The sequence below is a fragment of the Medicago truncatula genome, chromosome 1, assembly GCF_003473485.1.
Source record: "Medicago truncatula cultivar Jemalong A17 chromosome 1, MtrunA17r5.0-ANR, whole genome shotgun sequence".
In the NCBI taxonomy this organism is placed as follows: domain Eukaryota; kingdom Viridiplantae; phylum Streptophyta; class Magnoliopsida; order Fabales; family Fabaceae; genus Medicago; species Medicago truncatula.
In genome coordinates, this window is record NC_053042.1 from 38,183,856 (window position 1) to 38,208,364 (window position 24,509).

The window sequence follows — 24,509 nt, forward strand, 5'->3', positions numbered from 1 at the left end:
TATTCCTTACCAAAAAAAAAAACCATTCAATTCAAGGAGCATCAAACATACAAAATAAAGCTACAGAGACATAAAACCTAACTAGCTATAGAGATTTCTAAACCCTCTACAACACTAATCATCAAACAAGTGATTAATTTCATCACACTAACAACTAAATCTTAGGTAAAATCCCTTTATTCAAACCAAACATAGATTTAAAAAGCTTATTTCAAAGTTCAGTGCTACTATCCCCATTATTATTGATCTTGCCTGATTTCTCATCCTCCTCATCCTTGCTAACAAGAACCTTTGATCTTACCATGCGACAACTTATTAAATGTCAAAGTAAGAACTCCATTTTCCTTATTAGCCTTAATTGAATCCAAATCAGCATTCTCTGGCAATCTTAACTGTCTCCAGAATTTTCCGTACACCCTTTCAACTTTGTGCCAACGATCACCTTTTTTCTCAGCTTCTTTCTTCCTTTCTCCAATAATTCTCAGCATGCCGTTCTCTGCCACTCCGATCTTTATCTCACCTTTTCTCAACCCCGGCACGTCCATCATTATAACATGTTCATCTGAAGTTTCCTTCCAATCTACTGATTGGTCTTTCTCAACTCCAAAGGGGATTTCTTCCATGACGCAATATTGGTCTGGGAAATGATCAGCTAAGAGAGGATTGGGAGAATCCATGGAAGGTGGCACTGGACCTTTTGCTTTGGTTGGAAAACTACCAGCAAGAACAATCAAGAAAAAAAGTACTAGTAACATGTTGAGTTGTTGTAGCCTCATTTCTAGTATATTAAGGTACTGATGTTTATTTCTTCAATTTGGTCTTGTTGCATATATAGATTGTAATGTGGCATTGTTCATAGGCAGTTGCAACTGCTGAATAGACGAGTAAGAAGAAGATTGTTGTGAGTTGAAATTCAAGCAAAATTACTGAGTAGAAGTGTTTCATTTTGGTACCACACACAAAGGAGTGGCCAACACATAAAATGATTGTGAGTGTTTAGTTGAACACTGTTGGAACACTAGTGTATATTGGAAAAACTTGGAGTATACTAGTGAGTTTGTGGAGCCTTTGGAATGTAAACACAAGGATGGAGAAACTAGTGTAAAGTGTGAATTGAAAATTTTATGTCCCACATCGGGTAGATCACACACTCTAGTAGAAATCCTCCTTATAAATTGAGAGCTCGGGAATAGTATTCTTCACTCCAAAACTGAGAATCGAATACTCTTCTCTGGTTTTCTGCCCTTCTCATCTCCCGCGATTTGTGTTGACGAATCGTTCTTTTCCTCCTCCTCTTTCTGTGGGCTTCGGAAAATTGTGGGCTTCGGAAGAGTGGTCTAAGTACCATATCGAGGTGTGAGGTGTCATTTTCGAGCGATTTCTGGCAGTGCAGCCTTTAATCGTACAGTAAGAATTTGGGCTGTTTTATCCTGGAGACGGCGCGGTTGCTAGTCTACCTTGCACAATTCAGGTAGTGCCGCGAAACGTCTTAAAGAGAGCGACTTGGTCGTGACTCATCCCGGTAATAGTTTCAAAAGCTCCATCGTATATTTTCAAATTACAAAAACAACCAAATATATTAGCACAGGCTTTGTTTGGTAAGGCCACACAGTTAGCTTATAGCTTATAAGCTTGTTCGACAAAAAAAGCTCTGTTTGGTAATGGTTTTTCACCACGAGCTTATAGCTTATTTTACGAGCTTATAAGCTATTTTTCAGATGCTATTCCAAGTAGTGTTTGAGCTTATAGCTTATAGCTTATTGTTTTTTCTTCCACTTTTGCCCTTACTATTTTATCTAAAATCCCCTTTTACCCTTTATAATTTACCTTATAAACATCCATAGCCTTACCTTATAATTACTCGTTTTGATCTATTGCATTCTCTTGTATTCTCGGTGCAATTGCAATATAGCTCCAGTGCAATATATATTTTTTTTCATACATAAAATGACCATTGCCTTCAGTTTAAATAAATATTTTTTTATGAATTAAGTTTTTTTTTTCATAAAAAGGACACATTTAATTTTTTTTGGTTACGTTTAAATTCTTTTTGTTAGGCTTAAATTGTTTTTATGAAGGGTGTTAGGCTTAAGCTATTTTTCATGTATCATTTCACGTCTACATTTTTTTACGTCTAAATCATTTAAAACCCTAGTTAAAATAATCATATTTTAATACTTTTCTAGGCTTAAATTCACTAAACTCTTTATACTTTATTGACATGCTTATTTTATTTTTTAAAGAAATATACTTTTTTTTTTTTTGTCCAAATCTTTTACTCTTTATATTTTTTTCTGAGTAGATACTTTTTATATTTTTCCAATGATAATGCATAAAAAATATATTAAATTAATAAATTATAAACACTTAAATATTAATTAATATAAATATTACTATGAAATAAGAATGTCCTTTTATGTCATTTTACATTTATAAGTTAGTTGAACCACTAATTTTACCAAACACTTCAACTAGCTTATCAGCTATAAGTCATCAGCTATAAGCTATCAGCTAACTTATAAGCTATCCGCTATTTTTACCAAACAGAGCCTACTGGGTCTGTTTGGTAAACCCAAAAAAAGAGCTTTTAGCTCTTAGCTTATAGCTTATAAGCTCGTTTCACAAAAAAAGTTCTGTTTGGTAACACTTTTTGACCATGACCTTATAGCTTATTTCACGAGCTTATAAGCTATTTTTCAGAAGCTATTCCAAGTAGCGTTTGAGCTTATAGCTTATAACTTCTCATTTTTTGTCTCATTTTTACCCTTATCAATTTAACAAAAATTCATATCTACCCTTTGTAATAAATAACTACATTGAAGAAAAACATAGCACTTTTAATCCCAGATTTCACTTTAACTAAATATATATGCTCACGCTTTTATTTATTTTTACAAAATATTTGCTCATGTTTACAAAAATAAAAACTACATTTTTTCTTAAAAAAATATATGTTACGTTTGCCTAAATAAATCATATTACGTTAATGTTAATTTTGTTTTTAAATCTAAAAACAAAATTTTGTTTGCTTTTGGGTCAATACGTTTAATTTTGTTTTAGTGGGTAACAATTAATTTTTTTTTAAAGGTTTTGTTTAATTTTTTTATAAAGTCTAAAAACTGAAATAAAATTAATTTTAAATAAAACATTAGCCAATTTATGAATTTAAAAATAACATGAAAGACATATTAGATTAATATATTTAAATTATGAAATTTTAAATATCAATTGATACAAATTTTATAATGAATTAAAAATACCCTTTTATGTCATTTTACGTTTATAAGCTAGTTGAACTGCTAATTTTACCAAACACTTCAGTTAGCTTATCAGCTAAAAGCTATCAGCTAGCTTATAAGCTATCCGCTATTTTTACTATGTACCAAGCTCAATCATGCACTTATTTTTTTTACTCTCCTTTTTTTTATAATAAGGTTTGTATTGTGTTTTGTTTTTGGTTTCATATACACGTATTTTATCAGGATTGGTCTAAAAGAGTAAGACCATTAAAGCAATCGTTTTGGACCTTCAATTTCTTTTTTGAAATTTTACTTATAAAAATACCTCTTTTTGTGATGAAATAAGAAGACCTTATGCTATACCATTTTCAAAATTAAAATTAATTATAACATTTTATTTAAAATTACTATTGTCTCAACAATATTAAGATTAAATCAATTGACATTATTATCAATTTAAAATAAACAAATCGATTACATTTTTTTAAACAATTTTTATATAAACAAACTCATATATAGAATATTTAAACAAACTTCATATTATGAACTTTAAAAAGGTATCATCTTTAATTTCGTCTTAGACCTTCTAATGTGTTAGGTCTGCCCTTCATTTATTATTTATACACAAATAAAATGAAAATATTTCATGGTAGTTTTATAAAAATAAAAATAAATATATTTCATGGTAGTTTTATAAGAAAATAAAAAAAATTGACATTTGTTTTATAAATTATATTTCAACTTAAGAAAACAACTAAAAAGATAAGGTCTTTCAACAAAAAAAACCTAAGAAGATAAAGGGATTGCAATGGGTATCCAATGGGTAGAGTACTATAGTACCCTTCCCCATACCCGCGTTTGTAAAAAATGTATGTATCCGAGCCCATACCCTCGTGGGTAATAACTTTAGTGTCTTTCCCTATACCCTGTAGGCACCTAGTGTCCATATCCGTACACATTACCCGCACTTTAATTGTAAAAGGACAATAAAAAAACATCACAATTGAAAGAAAAAAAAAACCTATGATCCAAATTTTTTTTAAAGCAATTCATTAAATAGTAGAAATCATAATATTTAACCAAATAAAAAAACATCCAAAATATTCCTCAAAAATTAAAATAAAAACATTAAAAATACATATAAATAAGTGCATGCTAAAATAAACATCAAATTGATTTAAATCATGAATTTGTAGCTCGTGAGCTTATGAAGGTAAGGATGAAACGATTACCGTATTAATTTTGATGTTTAGGTTTATCTTTAAATAGCTAAATAAATTAAATAATTTTATACCAAAAATTAATAAAATATTTATTATATTATATAAATATGTATATGCAGGTTGCAGGACTAGGTAGTAGTATAATGTCCTTACCCGCATTCCTACCCATATAAGTTTGCGGGTAATTACCGGACCCAAGCCCATATCCATAAAAGCGGGATTTTACCCTATCCATTATGGATATTTTTTGCAGTGTCCATGGAGTCTAGGTCCAAATGCCATCGTTAGATAAATATAAAAATCCTCAAAATTGAAATTGAAGAGCTTCAAATCGGATGTTTTCAAGTGTTCACAAACATTTTAGGCGTTGCTAATATTTCATTTTTTAAAATTATGATATATTTTTTGAAATATTTAAGTTAAGAAAATCATTCAAATGATTTTTTTACATTGATATTTGTGAACATGTTTTGTAACTTATATGCACCAAAAACGTATACATTCAATTTAAATATCACCATGTTGATATTTTTGTGCATTTTTTTTATGAACTAAATTAACCCACCTAAATTGACGGGAATCAAACCTGAGACCTTGATGATGTTTTATAAAACAAAATATCATAGTAGTATTATAGTGCGATTTGATTAAATTCAAATGCAAAAGGTTACACATCATCAAAACATAACAAAACACAACAATCTAGATTTTCATTTTTAAAGTAATTTAATAAGATATTTAGTTTAGCTTTAACTATTTAATTATCCAATTTCATTATCTAAATTCATGTTTTAGGTGTAGCAAATTCAAAAATTAGTTTCATTCTTGAAATTATTCCTCTTAAGTCCGTGACAAAATCCGTAAAACCTAATTTTGATGAGAATGTTGATATTGTTGGATTGAATACATTCATTCAGATTCAAACCAGAATCTCATAGTTAAGCATTTTAGTTTTCAGATGACATTTCCCTCTTAATCCCTTTTGCAAAATGCGCAATTCTTTCTACATGTTTTTTAAGTTCACACCAGCAGCATTTCCACTTCCATACAATCCTCATTTCTGCTCCTAGTTCCACGTAATTGCTAGATATGTTAGTAAATTAAAATATGATATGATTTTTTCACAATTCAAACAAGCAGTTATATATAAAGAACATTTGTATGCCTTGATTACAAGATTATTATATGCAAAGAATCAAGATATTAGTAATTAAACTAAAAATGTCGTATAGACACAAAAGTCAACTAGTTTCATTCATTAAGAGATAATAAGGTCCTTACAACACTAGAATTGACTCATCATCAAGAAGTTACTCACACAAACAAGACCTCGTGTGAAATCCCTTTATTCACTAATCAAACACATGATTTAAAAAGGCATTTTTACTACAATGATCATGATCACAATCACACATGACTATTTCAAAGCTCCTGCTTAGATGGTTTCTCATCCTCCTCAGCAATGCTAACCATTCTAGGACCTTTGATCTTATCATGTGACAACTTATTAAGTGTCAAAGTAAGTACACCATTTTCCATCTTAGCCTTCACTGAATCCAAATCAACATTTTCAGGCAATCTAAATTGCCTCCAGAATTTCCCATAAGATCTTTCAACTCTATGCCAATGATCACCTTGTTTCTCTTCTTCTTTCTTCCTTTCACCACTCACTCTTAACACCCTATTTTCTTCAACTTCTATCTTTATCTCATCTTTTCTTATCCCTGGAACATCCAACATTATAACATGTCCATCTGGAGTTTCCTTCCAGTCTACTCTAGCTGGTGACATTGTCATGGATGGTTCAGTTTTTTCGACTCCAAATGGAATTTGTTCTAAGACACGAAATGGATCTGGAAAACGATCAGACAAGAGATCGGACAAGAGTGTGTTGGGTGAATCCATGAATGGTAGCAATAACCCTTTTGCATTGGAAGGAAAATTACCAACAAGAAGAATAATCAAGAGAATTGGTATAAGCGACATGTTGAGTTGTTGTAGCCTCATTTTCATTACACTTTGAATTGAAAATATGTGTGTAGTTTATGATTTGAAACTTGAGGAAGAAAAGTTGTAAAATATATATTTTTTTCTTCAATTTGGTGGAAGTAGAAATGCTGATGTGTTGTATTTATAGGTTTAAAATGTTGCATGCATAATTCTTGAAGATTCTATAAATGACATATGGATGGTAGAGAGTGAAATGGAAGTGACATAATTGTCGATAGATTAGAATGTTCTGGATTATTATAGTGTTTTGGAGAAAGGAAAGGTGGTTGGTTCTAAGTGCAAGAATTCTCCAAGCTCTTCCAGAGACTTCGTGTGTTATAACAAACGTGGTTCTGCCAAGTGCCATATATAGACATTAACCTTTTTAAAATAATTGAAAAATTGAAGTTTTAAGAAGTTTAAACGTATAATATGAATTTCTTTTGTTTCAAAATTTATGTTTAAATAGGTTAATAAAATTGTTCATTCTTAAATTTTGTGGGACTAAATTTATATATCAACTTTCAAAAATTTATCATTCAAACAATAAAATATACATAGAAATACCCTCTAAACATAAATTAACTTACAAATTCTTTCATACAAATACACTCTTATCTTATCTAAATTTTACTTGAATTTATTTAAAGTCTAATTCATTTTTCGACTAATGTATCCGGTTAAAGATAACTTAAAAATGAAATTGCTTTATAAAGTTCACAAGCACACAGCTCACTCAACTTAGCTTAACTTGTCTTATAAGCTAAATGTGCATGAAGCCATGAACTAGTTTTATTTTTAAAGGGTCATGAACAAGTTAATGTTGATTTGATTAAATTCAATTGATTAAACATAAAAACTTAAGCTAATAAAAGTTGGCTTAGTTGGTACAAAGTTGACTCATTCACAAGATTATAATATAGGTGTGAGGATCTCTTTGGTGGTTGATATGTAAATAATTTCGTAAACACTCTTTGAGCTTTGAGGGCTGACTTTGGTAAGCCTCCAAAGTCCCACTCACCTAAATTTTTATCTATCAAATAAACTAAAAAAATGATTATGATTGATGTTAAAAAATAAGTTCCGGATGAGTAAATCTACAAGCAATTTATTGTTGACATTATCATACACATTAAAATGAAATTATGGATTTCATTAGTCTCTGATTTTCATTTCGATAAATTTATTTCTCTGTTTTCAAAGCCGACTAGTTCAGTGAAATAACAATAAGAAAAACTCAACTTTATATTTAAAAAAATTAATAAAACAACCATGCAAAAACATTTTTTTTTTAGAGAACCATTCAAAAACATTTGAAAATCACATGAAATATAAGAATGACCGTAAGCTTATAAAGAGCGATGTTGATATATCACCAGAAAAGAGAAGGAAAAAAAAAATAAAAAATCAACGTCACTCTTTAGAAATTTAAGCTAATAGTCATTCTTGTTTTTATAAGTGAAATGGTGACATGATTGGGGTGAAAAACACCAAAGCAAAGAGAAATGAATGAACTAATGTAGTATCAAGTAGTTTTTAAATGTTGTTCTATTGTGGACAATCAATCAAATGATCATTCTTTATAGACCATTTTTTAAACATTTTTGTTTATAGGCTCTTTATCCTTTGATAATCATTGTTAGGCTTCTTGATACAACGTATTTTGGGATTTAATATAAAATGTTTTAAATGTAAGTTCTCTCACCATGCTTGATCATAGCCTATCTTCCTTCCAAGAGACTTGGGGTTGTAAATGAATACAAACAATTTATAAACAACATAATCTATACATATGGAATATATGTGACAATTTATGAGGTTTGAGTCACCAATTATAAACTATAAAAGGTTTGTATAGTACTGCATGTGTTTCCTATGAATTTTAAAGAGTGGCCAACCATGGAAGCAATTTTTCATGGACTAATTCAGGCCTGTCATCATGAGGACAATGTCCAACCCCTTCAAGCATGAAAAGTTGAACATTTTCTTGTTGAGAAGGCAATGAAGAAAAGTACTTTCCAACAGGTCCATCAATTGGAGTAAAGGGATCTTCATCTCCCCATAAAAGTAAAATAGGCAATGTGATTTTTGGCACCAATTGCACTGGATTAGGCCCTGGTGGCCCTGTTACAATCGATACAAATGCATCTAAGGCTCCTTCAGCATTCGCCGGTTCCCTAATGATCTTCAGAATCAAGATATGAACTCTTATAAGTAAATGTTGTTTAAGAAGAAAAAACTAATACTCCTTCTGGTGATTCCATTGAACTTTGAAAACGACAAATAAATAACAATTTTTGTCTACAAAAGCAACAGTTAAAAAGAAACGGAGTAGTAAACAGCAATCATAGCCTTAATTTACCTCCACAAGTTCATCATCCACAGACTCTTTATTTCCATACACTGAACTCAAGATGTTCCTCAAATTCTCTCTGCATTTAATTGATACAGTTTTATGTTTCCTATCCAAAAATTTAGGGAAACTATGGCCTAATCTAAAGAGAATACGTACCTTTGTTTAACACGCTCAAAAATTGCAGAGGCAATTCCCTTTTGATTCAATAAAAAATCAATCAGCCAAAGCAAGGGTAGGAGTAACTTGATCCTCCAATCATCAACAATTGCTTTGTTGTTCATGCCACCAGAACAATTTAATAGCACAATTCCTCTAACTAGAGTTTCACTTGAATCTGGTCGAATACTACATTATAAGAAGGAAAAAAATAAGAAGATTCAGAAATTTAAGATTACATCTTCAGCTACAAGTATATGGTAACAAACATACATGCCTGAAGCAGCAGCAATGACACAAGCAAGACTTCCAACAGAGTTTCCTATTAGTACTGTTGGCTTCTGAACAACTTCATCCAAGAAATCCAAGATCAACTGTTTGTATTGAAAATTATACCTCATAAGTTAAATTTGGTAAGCTAGAGTGTAAATAACAGTTCTTAATCGCAGTTGCGGTCTTAGTTGCAGTTGTTCTGCAAACCTTGATATTGAGGCAAAACGCGGCCGCAATTACAGTTACAATGCAGTTGCAGAAATCTCTAAAATAGTTACATTGCGGCTGCAGTTGTAGTTTGGACTGCAATTTGGAACTACGATTTTAATGATGTCGGACTAAAAGGTCGATAGATAAATACCTCGGCCCATGTTTCCATGGTATATGAAAAGCCTGGTGGCTTATCTGATGCTCCAAAACCAAGAAGATCAATAGCATAAACAGTATAATTCTCAGACAGTGTTTTGATATTCCTGAAAAATAAAAATTGTGATGCCTTTACAACCCAATTTGGCTTAAGAAAAATAGTTGAACTCAGTGATTAATATGTCATAGAGTAAAAAAATGTGACATTTTAGAGGCATTGGTTGTGAATATCAACATTGTTTTAACTACATGGACATGCATGATTGAGAAGAAAGGACATGTTTTTACACACCTTCTTCTCAATCATGTAAGGCCGTGTAGTTAAAATAATAACCTTGTTGAGAATATTGGATCTATATACTTTCACTTTCGATTTGAATTTATCGGTTTTTAATTTCACTTCAACTTAAAAACATAAGAGAATATAGATTTACTTTTACAATTTTTGAAACAAGTTTAGCATTTTTCAGAAATTTTGAAAATATCAAAGCATTGTTTTCATTGTTTCTAAAAATGCATTCTTTCAAATTTGTCTTTCATAGCCTCTCTATCATAAAACAATTTTTACTGCATGAGCTGTTCATCTTAGCAATTTAGAATAAATATAAATTTTGGAAAATGATAAATAAAAAGTAAACGGGTCCTAAATTTTCAAACCACTTTAAGCACTTTAACGCATGGAGTGATTATGCACCATTTAGGCACTAATTCATTTCCTAGTATAATTAACTACCATTTAGGCACTAAAATGCACATTATTATTTTTCATAATTTTTATGTGACAGCAACATAACACTATAGTCACACAAAAGAATATAAAGTGATAAACAAGGATAATGATATCTTTTAGCAAAAAAATGAGTGGATGAGAATTGAGAAAGAAAAAAAACTATGAGTTATTGACAGTGGCAAACATACCTGCGCCAGTGAGGAATGGAAGCACCAAAGCCATGGACAAGTAACAGAGGAGGGTTATTGGACTTTGCAGAATCTGAAGAAACAAAATAATTTATAGAATATTCACCCTTCCACTTCCACTTAAGACATTTCTGCTTTATCTTTTCAACTTCAGATAATGATCCTGAAGTTTCTATGGAAGCAGCAGAAGAAGAAGTTGAGTTGATGATCACACTTTTACTGTTTCTACCACCATTGTTTTTGGTGCTTAATTGGTTTGGATGAAGATAACAATGAAGAAGAGTGTTCTTTGGTGTAGTGGTTTTTGTGGATAGGAACAAGGGTCCATTATTGGTGCTGTTGAACCTTTCAAGTTGTTTGAGAAACCCAACTGAATGAACAGCACTTGTCACTTCCATTTCTTTCTACGATGTCTGTGTCTTGTCTTCCCTGTTTAGTTTTTCTTATACAATAGTAATAGTAACTCTTAGAAATTTCCTATTGTGTTTTTTCTTAAAAACACATGAAAAATATATAAATACCACGGCGATGGTTAACTACCATTGAAAGAAATACCGGTGGTAGTTAACTATCATTGTGTAGTTAATTACCGTAGCGATAGATCTTAACGGTAGTTAACTACCGTTGAGATATTTCCCTAAACCATTACAGACCCACACCCCTATCTCTTATTCATTCATCACCTTCCATCACCATACGTCAAAAAAAATATTCAAATAATTTTTCCCCCAAATCTTGGTTTCAAATCATTGGAGAAGGATTGCTAGCAGGTTTCCTCACACATTTGGCGTAACAAATAAGTAATGCATCTATTAACACGTTTACATTTGTTGATTTTTTTTTTTAGTTTTCTGACATGCAGCAAAGTAGTTAACTACCGCTAAGATTAGAATTCAGTTGTAGTTAACTACTACTACCGGTAGAACAGTAGTTAACTACTACTGGTAGAACGGTAGTTAACTACCGTGGTGGCCTTCAAATTTTCAAAAATGTGATCATTGCCTAATTTTTTTTTGTTCTAATTTTTTTTTTATATTAGATAGATATTAATTAAATGTATTTGCAATTATATGTTGATTATTTATAGTTATGGTTGTGATATGGTTGTGAATGTGGATGATGATCCGGTTGAGACAAAACCTAGTTTTATCGATTATTCCGTCGAGATCAAACCGCCTAAGGTTGAAGCATCGGTTGATGTAAAACCAAATACGGATGAAGCTTCCGTGAAAGTTGATGTTTAACATGTTAATTCTGGTGTGTCTGAACTTGGTGACAACGAAGTGGACACGGCTCAATTCTTTTCAAGCCAAGATACATGAAAAGATAAAGATGCCCAATCATTAAGAATATCAAACTTCCAAGCATTTAATTCCCTACTAACATATCCACGTACCTTGAACAAACAACCACATTTTCTTGATCTTGTTGCTTCATGCTTCAATTTTTTTCGGTACTTTGTGACCGCCACTTCTCTCAAAAACCAACTCCAACATTGGATTCCTTATTGCACTAGATCTTTTTATGACAACCGCAACTTTGCTTGTCAATGTACCCAACATGATGTCAAATCTTCCACACTATATTCCTCAAATATTTTTTCAACTTTCCATGAACCGATTCAACAATGTTGGTGGTTTTGCATCCTAGATGCAAGACTTTATTTGTTCATGCCCTCATAAATTTTTCCTTAACAGTGTTCAATATTGTAGTTTTAACATATGCGAGGAACTTTGAAAATGATTTGCATACATCTTTGAATCGCTTTACCCATAAACCACTTTATGCTGGTTCACCATTCTTTCACATTTTCCTGTCAATAATTAATTGTTAGAGACTGAGATTCTCGTTTCATTCAAATGGTAGCTAAAGTATCCCGTAGCTTTAAATTTCAAGCAACTTCTAGCTGTTTTAGAAGCAAGCCTGGGGTAACTCAACGCCACCACAAATTTTTCTTCTTCGTGTATGCATAATTTTTTTTCCACATCATGAATCCAACACGCAACATGTAACTCATGGTCCATTTATTATTTGTTAAAACAATAGTTTTCTTTTAGAAAATAAGAAACTCAAATTAATTATAAATATTACGATGAGACGGAAAGTTGGGCAAAAGGATTAAGTGAATATAAATTTTGTTAGGTTTATAGCTGATTTTTCATGTCAGATTCATTAATTTTATTGATGGTCATAAATTTAGTATTTTAGTTCGTGTTTTTTAGGTGACTTTTAGCTTACCCTGGTTTTAGCTTATTTTTGACCTAAAATCACTCTTCTAAATCATTTTTCCCTCTTCTTTCAATTTAAATAAATGGTTTTCACATATATTAATTTTTTGCTTTTGTGTTTTTTTTTTTATTTCGTCGTATATAATTAAGATTAATTAAAGACTCGTACATTTGCAATGATCGATCGTAACATTGCAGTAAATATGTGTTTTTTCCCCTTGAACAGCAATTTTTTTATAGACTATTTGTTTATTTTATATGTTAAACTATCGCTACACCCGCATTGCAAATTTTATACTCTTATGAATTCGGGTAAGAATCTTTTTGCGACCTCCATCTAGTAATTTTATAAAATAATTATTTCTTTTATATGCAAAATTCTTTAAACTTCCGTTCCACCTTTGTTGTAGATTTTATGTACTTGTATGATAATTGCAAATAAAATACTAATACAAAATAAAAGACATCCGAAAAGTCTTTATTCTTCAACAAATAAACTAAAGTCGTAAGCTTCCACCAAAAATATAACACCAAACCTAAAACAATGTTTTTTGTTGACAATGTTTTTTTAGTTTGTCAACGTAAACCTTTTTAGTTTGTACCAAACCCTTTTATTTGGTCAACGTAACTTAGTTTTATTATTATTTTTTTAAGAAGTCAACGTAATTTAGATGTTTTCTGATTATACGCTACAATGCATGGGATATAAAAATCAATGAGCCATGCGTCATCCTTAGAATATTCTGGTGTAAAAACACTATAAATAAGGCAAACTACATGCAACTCATAGAAACAAATCAAATCAAACCCTAGTTTAAAAATAACGCATATCAATTCTAGGACAATGGTATCAACAAATGACCAATTAGAAGCACTTGAACTCTTTCAAGGTCAATCTCTCTTATACACACACATGTATGCATCTCTAAAACCCATGTCTCTCAAATGTGCTGTTCAACTAAACATTCCAGAAATAATATATAACCATGGAAAACCCATTACTCTCCCTGACTTAGTTTCAACTCTAAAAGTTCCACTAGCTAAGTCTAGTCTTGTCAAAAGACTCATGCGATTTCTAGCACACATTGGAATCTTTGCAATCCATGGGAAAGGAGAAGATGATCATGATCAAACATATGCTTTGACTCCTGCATCAAAGCTCCTTTCAAAATCATGCAGCAAAGACCATTGTTTAACACCAATGGTTCTTATGTGTACTGATCCAATTTTTATGAGTTTATTTCATCAATTGGGTGATTTGATTCATGGGGAAGTTCCAAATTTATCTGAGGGAGCCTTAGGAGTAACTTTGTGGGAATTTTTGGAGGAAAAACCTGCATATAGTAGTCTCTTCAATGAAGCCATGGCAAGTAATTCTCAAATGGTAAGCTTGGCTTTGAAAAATTGTAGTGAGGTCTTTGAGGGGATAGAATCTATTGTGGATGTTGGTGGTGGAAATGGAACGACGGCTAAAATTATATGTGAGGCTTTTCCTAAGGTCAAATGTCTTGTTTTTGACGTTCCACATGTTGTCGCAAACTCATCATGTGAGAGTCAAAATGTAAGTTATGTTGGTGGGGACATCTTCAAATCTATCCCCAAAGCTGATGCAATTATGTTAAAGGTAGCATACATACTTCCTCTGTCTTAAAATAATTGTTTTTACAGAATTTTTTGTCTATTTTAAAAATAATTGTCATTTAGAATGTCAATATAGCATTTATTATTTCTTTCACCATTATGTCTTATTTATTCAATTTCATTTAATTTAATTACTTCACTAACTACAATTAAGGGTCCGTTTGTTTTAGATTTAAAAAAAAATAGATTTTTCTTTTATAAAAATGGATTTTTTTTAGAAATTTACTAAAAAATAGTAGAAATTATTTCAAACTCATTTAACATAAGTTAAAAATGAGATTTTAGCATTCACTAACTTAAATATTCATTGTTAGAGATTTTACATAGTAAAAATCACATATTTTTTCAAAATGACATCTTTTGAAAATGATTTTTATAAAAAACTATTTGAAATAGCTTTTTTTTAGAGATTTTTCAAAATTTTAGTATCTTAGAATTACATCTTAAGATAAACTATTTAAACAGATTTTTCATTAAAAAATTTCCTTAAAAAAAATTGTTAAAAAAATTTATAAGAAAAAGATATTACACTATAAAAATCTACTTTAAAAAAACTAAAACAAATGGGCCCTAATAAGAGTATTTTACTAAGTACTCTCTTCTTTTCTTTCTTTTTTTTTTGGGTCAAGACTAAGTACTCTCTTCTATTCCTATATAAATAAAAGTCTCTTTGTCTTTTTTCACATTTTTAAAAAAAATTGTTAGTACAACTAATGTGTCTATTTTGTGTGTGAGTAGTACTGAATTATCTTTTGTTTATATGTGTATTAAATTTGACTTTTCATATTTCAAGAGAAGTTAGTAATACTCCCTCCATCCCACAATAACTAATTAGTCATTTGCAATAAAACATTGTCCCAAAATAATTGACTCATTTCATTTTTAAATGTCATATTAACTACTTTTTCCAATTATACATTATAAGTAATACTATTTCTATCATTCCCAATTCAACATCCTCCATTTTGCATTTATGATAATGGTGAATGCACTAATACTTGATAAAGATACTAAAAATCACTTTTTTCTCTCTCTTTCACTTATACATTTTTCTTAATATGTGTGAAATGAACAAAAGACTCGGATATTATAGGACGGAGAAAGTATAAGGATATGTTTAAGAAAAAATAATAAACACATCTAGTGACTTGTATAAAGGCTTATATTTAGGGACAAAAAAACTTCTCAAAGTGCTTATAATAATGATATTAATTTTTTTTACTAATAAAATCAACACAATTAATTATTTTCTTAAAAATCTTACAGAAACCTTAAAAGACTACTCCCTCCAATCTTATATATAAGAAAACTTTGACTTTTTAGATTCATTGAGTAATTGATGTATTTTGTCTAGAATATAGACCAAATACATCATTTATCCAATGAATCAAAAAAGTCAAATGTTTCTTATAAATAGGACCAGAGGGGGTATTATTTTGGAAGCAAACACTTCATTCGCTCAAATCCGACGAATTTGACCTCCAATGTTTGGAAGCAAATTTGGAGTAATATATTGAAGGTCAAATTCGTCGGATTTGAGCGATTGAAATGTTTGCTTCCAAAATAATAGTCTTTCAAGATTTCCATAGGATTTTTAAGAAAAGTTCAGACTTGTCTCATATATTGATGATTTTGACCTCCAATGTTTATTATATGACTTTGACCAAAAAGAAAAGTTCAGACTTATCCCAATATAGTGATGATTTTTATTATTTGACTTTGACCAAAAAGAAAATTTGTCCTCCAATATATTTCATCCCTTTCTAAATATAAACAAAATTGACTTTTTAAGTTCATTCAATTAATGATGTATGTGGTTCATATTTAAATTAACCTAAAAAATCAATTTTACTTATATTTAAAAACAGAGCGAGTATTAAACTCCAATGTATGAATTTATGTCTAAGTCCGTCCAAAATGTCCATCTTTAATTTTATCACTTATGAGCTAAAAAAAAAGGTCTAAATTTGAGACAGTTATTTTGTCTCAACCTTTCACACTAGTTCATTTTTTTTAAACAATGTTGATTAGTTTGATAATTCAATATTTCATAACATGTATATACATGAAGACATATTATACTCCATAAAAAAAAAAATGAACACATACTATATAATATGACCCTCAGTTTAATCGTTTTGCAGTCAATTTTACATGACTGGAGTGATGAAAATTGCATAAAGATTCTGAAAACTTGTAAGGATTCTGTTTCAAGCAAGGGCAGAAAAGGAAAAGTGATTATTATAGATATACTAATAAATGAAAAGGATGATGAGAAAGATATTACTCAACAAAATCTGATTATGGATATAAGTATGATGGCATTTGATGGTGGAAAAGAGAGAACTGAAAAAGAATGGAAGCACCTCTTCATTGAAGCAGGGTTCAAAGACTACAAAATATTTCCATTATTTTCCTATGAATCTCTTATTGAAGTCTATCCTTAGGTGTACTCCCTTAGGAGTGCTGATATGATGATAAATAATAGTGATGGACTGCTGCATTCGCATATCTTAACAAATGTGTTACACAAATTCTCAAGTATATTTGACAACTTTACACTTTTAAAGAGCATTAAATTATAATCTACCTCATAAAAAAAATTACGCATCAACGTAAATGTTACATGCAATTGGTACACATCATAGTTATTGAGAATTTAGGATTTTGATTTTTGTGTTTTGAAAAAGATTTGAGATTAACATAACATAAATTCATGATATTTGAAGATATATTTGTGTATAAATATTTTTGATTGAAGGAATACACGATGAAGATTCAAACGAAGAAGATGGAGATTCAAACAAAAAAGATGAAGATGATTAACATGTTCATCTTATTTCTTGATTTTTTTATTTTTAATAGAAATATATTTTATAAAATAAAATAATGTATTTTTTAATAAAAAAAAATGAGAAAAAAAGGATTTATATGTGCTTTTATGAGATATAAAGGACCTAAATGGGAAAAATAAAAGATAAAGGACCAAAGTGTTACAAATAAATAAGATAAAAGACTACTAATATAATTTTGCCTAAAAGTTACCTTATGATTAAGATTAATTTTTTTACTTTTAAAAAAAATTGACTTATTTATTTGACATTTAATGTTGTCTATGTATATTATATATTTTTGACATTTAATTTTTTTTTACACTTGGCATGCGCACTGGCCAAGTGTTGTTCCCCCTGGGAATCGAACCCGGTATTCCCCGGATACGTCCTTGGAATGAGCTCCTTGCCACTAAAGCCTAAAGAACTTGATTTATATATATTATATTTTGATTGGTTGATATGATGAGAGAGTAATTACCTCTTAAATAAGAGAGGATAACATAGTCTTCACTGCTGCATGATCATGATTGTCTAATGGGTTCATGATAAAAGGAGTAAATTATTGGTTACGGACACATAAACTTATAACAATATCATGGCATAGAGGGAAATTAGAGGTAAAATCATGCCCGTGAAATTATCATATGATTTAGAAAAATGAAAGTCGTTTATTCAACAAGATTTTTTATATCAATGTTATTGTTTGATATTAAACCAATCAAAGTTTTTTCTTACAAAAATAAACGATATTCATTCATTCAAATTGAGTACATTGTCATAATACAAATTTAAAGTCCCTAAAAACAAAAAGGATAAATATGCGAACAAATTCACAATATTCTTTAATAGCATAAAACGGTATAATACTTATGCCTACAAATATGATTATATTCAAGTCTCCGGAATACTCGTGTTTTCATATTTGCAACGTTGATCACGACAAAGGCATTGATTAAATCTCCATTACTCAAAACTCTTCTTTCAACCTGAATCAAATAAACAATACACTAAGATGGAAAATGAAAAACACAACGCACAAAGATGAGAAATTAAAACAAACAGAGTCATGTAAAGATGATGAAATCACAAAAACAAACGAAATAAAATTGAAAATATGTATAAATCGCTTATTTAACAAAAAGAATGAAAGAAAAACCATTTGAATGAGGTAGAGGTAATTTTGAGTTAAAATTGACCATAAATCACTCCTCATCAGTATATCAAGAAGAAGAAAAGTGGTAATGGCTAGAGTTTAGGAAGGAGAAAAGAGAGAGATTATCTCATCACTCAAAGCTAGCAACGATTTTTTATATAAGGATTATTGCTTTGACAAGAGCAACGGAGGGTGACAGGACTTTGCAAAATCTGAAGAGACAAAAGAAACAAAATAATTTATGAAATATTCACCCTTCCAAAAGAACTAAATTAAGAAAATTGCTCTTCACGTAACAGGAATTAATCACTCCCATCCGAACTTTCTAAAATGTTCCACGTGACTTAACTCACGTAAGTGTATAATTTACGTGACTTAAGTACGTTGGAATACAACCGACGTGACTTAATTTACATTTGGTACATCCAACGTGAGTTAAGTCACGTGACGTGTATTTAAAGGTCATATAGTACCTCATTTTCTCTTTTTTTTTTTTTTTTTCTCATTTTATATCTAAAATCTCTAAAAATTCTCTCAAATTCCCAATTTCTTCAAGTTCAAATCAACCAACACTCCAATAACAAGTAAGTTTTCATAATCAAGTACCATTAACATTTTATGTTTATATGCTACATTTTTCCTCTTAAATTAGAAATTTTATAGTTTTAGGGTTTGTTTAAATTTTGTTCTTTTTTAAGAAATGATACAATGTTTACTTGTAAATGACTTATGTTGCTTAAATGTTTAGATGTTTGCATGTTTGTGTTGTAGTTTTTAATTTTAGGATTTATGTATAATTTGCACTCTAAGTGTTTGATGAAATGTTTGAATGAGTTTTTCATTGATTGTTTAATTTCTTATGTTGTAGATCTGAAACAATGGACAATTTGTTCAGCACTCAAGTGTGCTTCAACGGTGGAAATCTTTATTTGTTCAAAGTTCAGGACGATGTCACGTTAATTAAAATATCTAAAGGATCAACTGAATGAAATTAACCAAGTATACTTGTGATGCACATTTAAATTCTTTTGGATGAGGTCAACAAAAGCATAGTTTAATCAGATGGACACATCACCTACTTGAAGTAGTATCCCAACACAACGTTATCATGTTATAAATCCAAAATCTCAGCAAGAAGAACCCAAGGTCTACTAATTTTTTTCGAAGAAACCATGCAAAAAAGAACATGTATGATCACGGATAAGACCATCAAAATCCCAAGTTAGAATCGAAAAACACACTACCATCAATATTAATAGAAACTGAATCCATATTAGATCGTAGCCAAGTGACAATACAAGCAAGCTATTGAACAATGTGAGAGGTAGGATAAACAAAAGCTATCAAGACATGATACACAAGTGATAACACCTGAGTGCTAATTTCTTGGACATAATGCTTGATATCCTTAAAGATACATTTATTATGTGTGCTCCCCGATTTTCGGATATCAAACCATTGATTGATTTGAATCGTCAATCTTTGAACTCTCAATTTTTATTCGTGGGAAGGGAAAAAATGAGTAAAAACCCTTATCGAGACTTTGGATTCGGGGGTTGGTTTCGAATAGGGAAGGTGTTAAGCACCCTAAACGACTTCGGTACTCCGAAGGAACCGCTTACCTAGATTATCTTGTGCTAAATTCGTTTGGCTTACTTGAAAAAATTATTACCTAAAAATCTAAGTGAAAGAATGGAGGGAGAAGAAGTATGTTTTTGGTTATTTTTATTTGATTTGGAAGGACAAGTCCTCTGCCTACGTACCCTTTTTGGGAAAGGGATCAAAACCGACGTAGTTCCACTAAAAAATTCTTTGGTGGGTTAGGTTGATTTTAAGATTTTTTGAAAATGGTTTTAAGAAGAGAAAGAGGCCTCAAGGCATGAGATAAACGAAATGAGTGAGGTTAATTGAAAGTTTGATTAAGAAATAAAGGAAAAAAAGTTATTAAGAAAATGATTTTGAAGTTTTGCATATTTGATTTTTTTGAGAAAAATGATTTTTCTAAACAAACGGTGAAAACTAACGTAACGTCGTAAAAACGAGCGGAAAGCGGTAAATAAATTGTGGTAGTGTCGGTGCAAGTGTCGGTGCTTGTGTTACCTACATTATTACATCAATTCCTAAATACAACCCTAAGGCCTTTATGCCAAAATAAAAATGCAAGAAATAAAATTACATCAATTCCCTATTTATACACACTAAGTCAATGACGAAATAAGATGATGAGAAAATTAAATGTGCATGCTATGATTCAAGACAAAAATTAAATCGTTAGTAAGCATAAGAAATATCATGGTGAATGAGACATAAGAAATAAAAAGCAAGGAATAAAGACAAGCAACAATTAAGATCATCATATAAGAAATAAATAAAAAAAATTTAAAAGAAAACAAATAGGATGGATTTTAAAAATTAGAGAAAATTAAGATGATAAGAACAATATTTTTGGAATTTTTAAAAGCATAAAAATGTCAAAAAAAGTGTAAAAATTATTAAAAAATGATAAAGAACAATTAAAAAAAAAACAAAATTGGCTCAGCAGGATCTAATCTGGACCGTTGGATGAATCCAGAGGTCCAGATCTGAATCCCAAGATCTCATCACAGCCATAGGATCTAAGATCCAATGGTTAAAAAAAAAAGCTCAAAAGCAGAGAAATAACACAGGAAACACAGTGACCGTCAGATCATAGATCCGACGGTTTGAACAGAAAGCATACCAATGTTCACCCAAAGAGACACACACATGATTCAAAATCAAAACACACAGTAGCCATCAGATCAAGGAACGATCCAGATCTGATGGCTCACAACGCGAGGGAGCACCAAAGAGCATGTACGCGCGTATATATGATTGGACAAAAAACAAGTGTAGTATAAAAAGGGACTTCAACAAAAAAACAACACAAAACACAAAAAAAACTTCTCTCCTCTTTGAATTCTAGAGAGAGAGAGTCTGACCTCTCTCTAGAATTCCGGTCATCTTCTCCGATTGGTATCCAACTCCAGCGCGGCGGCCGGCCACCTTACGGTGGCGGCGCTGCCGCCGGAGTAAAAAAAATTGCTCCGATTCAGAAATTTTTTTGCACTTTTAAACATCCATTTTCCTGCTTTACGTGAATCCGAGCTTAGATTTTTGAAAACAAGTCCCAAACGGAGTAGATCTGAGTTTGAACTTAATTTTTTTTTTTACAAAGAAAGCACAAAAACATGAAAGAGAAAGTTTCTACATCTTTACCTCGAGTTGAATCCGTCACGATTTAACTCCTCTCAGTTGAATCGCGCTCCGATCTATGATTTTTGCTCTGGTCCGGTTCGCCTTCCTTTAGATCTGATTCGGTTCACTTCGTTTCCCTCTCCTTGATCTTGCTCGATCCGAGTTGTTGTTGATATGAGGAACAAATTAGTTCTTCTTCTCTTCAAGTTCGGTTTCGATTTGTTTGTGTTATGTGTTGATTTGAGTTGGTTTTGTGGATTTATGGTGTTTATGTTGATTTTTGGAAGGTGTTATGGAGAATGAATGTTCATGAGTTCTTGGTGATGTTCATATTTTTTTTGTGATTTTTTTTGTGTTTGATCTGTATTTTGTATGAGAGAGAAAGGATTAGGGTTTGTATTGATTGAGGGACTGATTTGACTCTGACGCAGCTACAGTGATTTTTCTGACCCTCTTCCCAATGATTAGACAGTGTATTTATAGTGACAAAATAGGGTTGGCTCTGGTACATATCAAAGACCAAAATACCCCTGTTGGAGACTTGGGGACAAAGACTTAACAAATAACAAATAAAAATGATAAGAAAAAAGAAAAGAAAGAAGAAAAAGAAGAAAAAAAAGAGGAAATAAGAAAGAAAGTCACGTGATTGACTTTCCTTTCTTTGTTTTTTTTTCAAAAAAAATAAAAAATAAAAAAAATAAAATAATAATAAACAAAAAAATAAAAAATGACAAATAAAATAAAAAAAAAATATATATTAATTAATAATAAAAAAAGTCCCTTTGAAATCTGACATGAGGTACTTCAAAGTATCCTCCCTGCCGAAATTTTATCTGAAATGATTAAAAAAACGCGACTTTTAAAATACAATTAGACCTTTTAAAAAAAGACTTGACCGTTACGACTAAAACTTTTAAAAATAAAATGCGTCTAAAAGTTATAAAAAAAACGGATGAAGTGATTTTAACTGTTGTAAAAAGCGAGCAGAGACTTAAATGCAAGATGACAGTTTTTTTTTTTAATAATTAAAGACGACACAAAAACGAGTTTTAAATGGTAAAAGAAACGGATAAAAGATTTCAAACGGGCCAAATTTGGGGTATGACATTATGAGAACACCAAATCTTCCACATGATAATGTGTCCGATGGGGCCAATATTTGAAATGAATTCTTTCATCCAATGGGGCCAAAATATCTTGATTTGGAGGATTGACCGACTGGTGGAGGCAAAAGGATCACACATCCTTAGCACACGGGCAGGAAAACAAAGCATGTACCATATATTCACTACCTTCATTCGAGATAGGGCATAAGTTAGAATAGATAAAGATTATGGGACAATAAAACGGACATGAAAGGAACAAAGTCGTGGCATAATTGTCAATAGAAGAAGTATATATTTGAAGGAACACATAGTCGCGAAATTCAATTCCAACTTTCTTCCCCGAGCAACGAAGTATGGGCTCCCATTAACCACTGGTAGTATGGAACATAGATGAGAAAGCTGCCAATCATTCCTATCAACGAGATCCTTGATACTCCCATTCATATCGAGGTAGTAAAAATAGAAAAATGTTACATAGACACCTTTTATTTTCAACACTCTTGTACACCCTATGCACTTGGAAGAGAGAAGAGAAGAGAAAAAAGAAACTGTGCTTATACGAGGTCCACGTGTCAGATTTTTGTGTGGCATCAACAGGTGTATTACCACCTAAGAGTGTCTATGTATCATAGCTTTAAAAATAAGGCACATGACTATAGAGAGGTTCCTTATCTACACAAAGGCTATACCAAAAACTAGAATTGTCATTCCCCAAATTGAGTTGAAACTCATCTTTAACGAGCACAATACTTCTAAAAATAGAGTTTGATGATTGGCATCCCCCAAGTAACTATTTCAATAAATCGATAATTCATAAGAATAATTTTGATTTTGTCAAAACAAAAAAAAAAAAAAAGGATATATTTTGATAAATGAAACTCTTTACGGGAATAAAATAACAAATGTTGTTTGTACAAACAAAAAAACAATTGTTGAATCTTTACACATTCTAACGAATCTATAATTTTTAATGTACACTACACATTACTTATTGACGAAATCATCGTCATGGAGCTTTAAAAAAAATATAGCCTACGACCTCAAATATCAAAACTATTTGAATTTAGGATTAATTAAGTAAATAGTTGCCGTAAGTATTTAGAATTTTGTTTTTAATTCCTATAAAATAAAATCATACTTTTTAGTCGCTATAAAATTTTTTATCACCATTTTTAGTCCTTATAAAATTTTTCAATCAAGATTTTTAGTCTCTCTAAAATAATTCCATCAACATTTTTGGTCCCTAAAATGCTTAAGGAAAATGTCACAAGGACTAAAAAGTGTGATTTTATTTTGTAGGGACTAAAAACAAAACTGTAAATATTTATAGGGACTGAAAACTTAATTAACCCTTGAATTTATAGATAAAGATATTCTTAAACTTACTCAAAAATATCTGAACCCTTAGAGGATGTTATAAAAATCGAATGAGCGTCGATACTTGAATTAGAGATAATTTAATTTGTTCCATAAGCTCTAGTTCAATTGGATAAAATATCAAAATTGTTAAGCCGGATGACAGAGGTTCGAACTCCAATACCTCTATTTTGTATGTGTGTATTTATAATTGCTTTGTCATTTTGTCTACCTATTAAAAAAAAAAATTAATATGTGTCGGTTCAACTATTTTAAACCCTTGAAGTGAGATAAAGATGTGATCAAAACACTCAAATTACTAACTATGAATAATGTTTATTCCCTGTTCAACTCATTGACCAATTTGGTTGTGATATGTTCTTTTCTATGGGAATTTGGGGATCATATTTGAGAGGGAGACATTCGACATCAATATCATACGTATGATGGAGGGT

General features: G+C 30.7%; 4 protein-coding genes across 4 annotated transcripts; 1 reads left to right on the forward strand and 3 right to left on the reverse strand.

The window, feature by feature from the left end:
* Positions 1-31: 31 nt before the first annotated feature.
* On the reverse strand, positions 32-974 carry LOC25484502 (22.7 kDa class IV heat shock protein). The gene has a single exon (XM_013613345.3). It carries the CDS (start codon positions 774-776, stop codon positions 279-281), a length of 498 nt encoding a protein of 165 aa, XP_013468799.1. The 5' UTR covers positions 777-974; the 3' UTR covers positions 32-278.
* Positions 975-5,691: 4,717 nt separating this feature from the next.
* Positions 5,692-6,549, reverse strand: LOC25484503 (22.7 kDa class IV heat shock protein). The gene has a single exon (XM_013613346.3). The coding sequence runs from the start codon at positions 6,473-6,475 to the stop codon at positions 5,885-5,887; it is 591 nt and encodes a 196-aa protein (XP_013468800.1). The 5' UTR covers positions 6,476-6,549; the 3' UTR covers positions 5,692-5,884.
* Positions 6,550-8,192: 1,643 nt separating this feature from the next.
* LOC25484504 (pheophytinase, chloroplastic) lies at positions 8,193-11,009 on the reverse strand. The gene is made up of 6 exons (XM_013613347.3): positions 10,521-11,009; positions 9,598-9,709; positions 9,237-9,337; positions 8,964-9,152; positions 8,814-8,883; positions 8,193-8,636 (listed from the first exon to the last, which is right to left on the reverse strand). Exons 1-6 carry the CDS (start codon positions 10,916-10,918, stop codon positions 8,334-8,336), a joined length of 1,173 nt encoding a protein of 390 aa, XP_013468801.1. The 5' UTR covers positions 10,919-11,009; the 3' UTR covers positions 8,193-8,333.
* A 2,541-nt stretch (positions 11,010-13,550) lies between these two features.
* Positions 13,551-17,022, forward strand: LOC25484505 (isoflavone 7-O-methyltransferase). Its single transcript, XM_013613348.3, has 2 exons — positions 13,551-14,372; positions 16,534-17,022. Exons 1-2 carry the CDS (start codon positions 13,593-13,595, stop codon positions 16,834-16,836), a joined length of 1,083 nt encoding a protein of 360 aa, XP_013468802.2. The 5' UTR covers positions 13,551-13,592; the 3' UTR covers positions 16,837-17,022.
* The last annotated feature ends 7,487 nt before the right edge of the window (positions 17,023-24,509 follow it).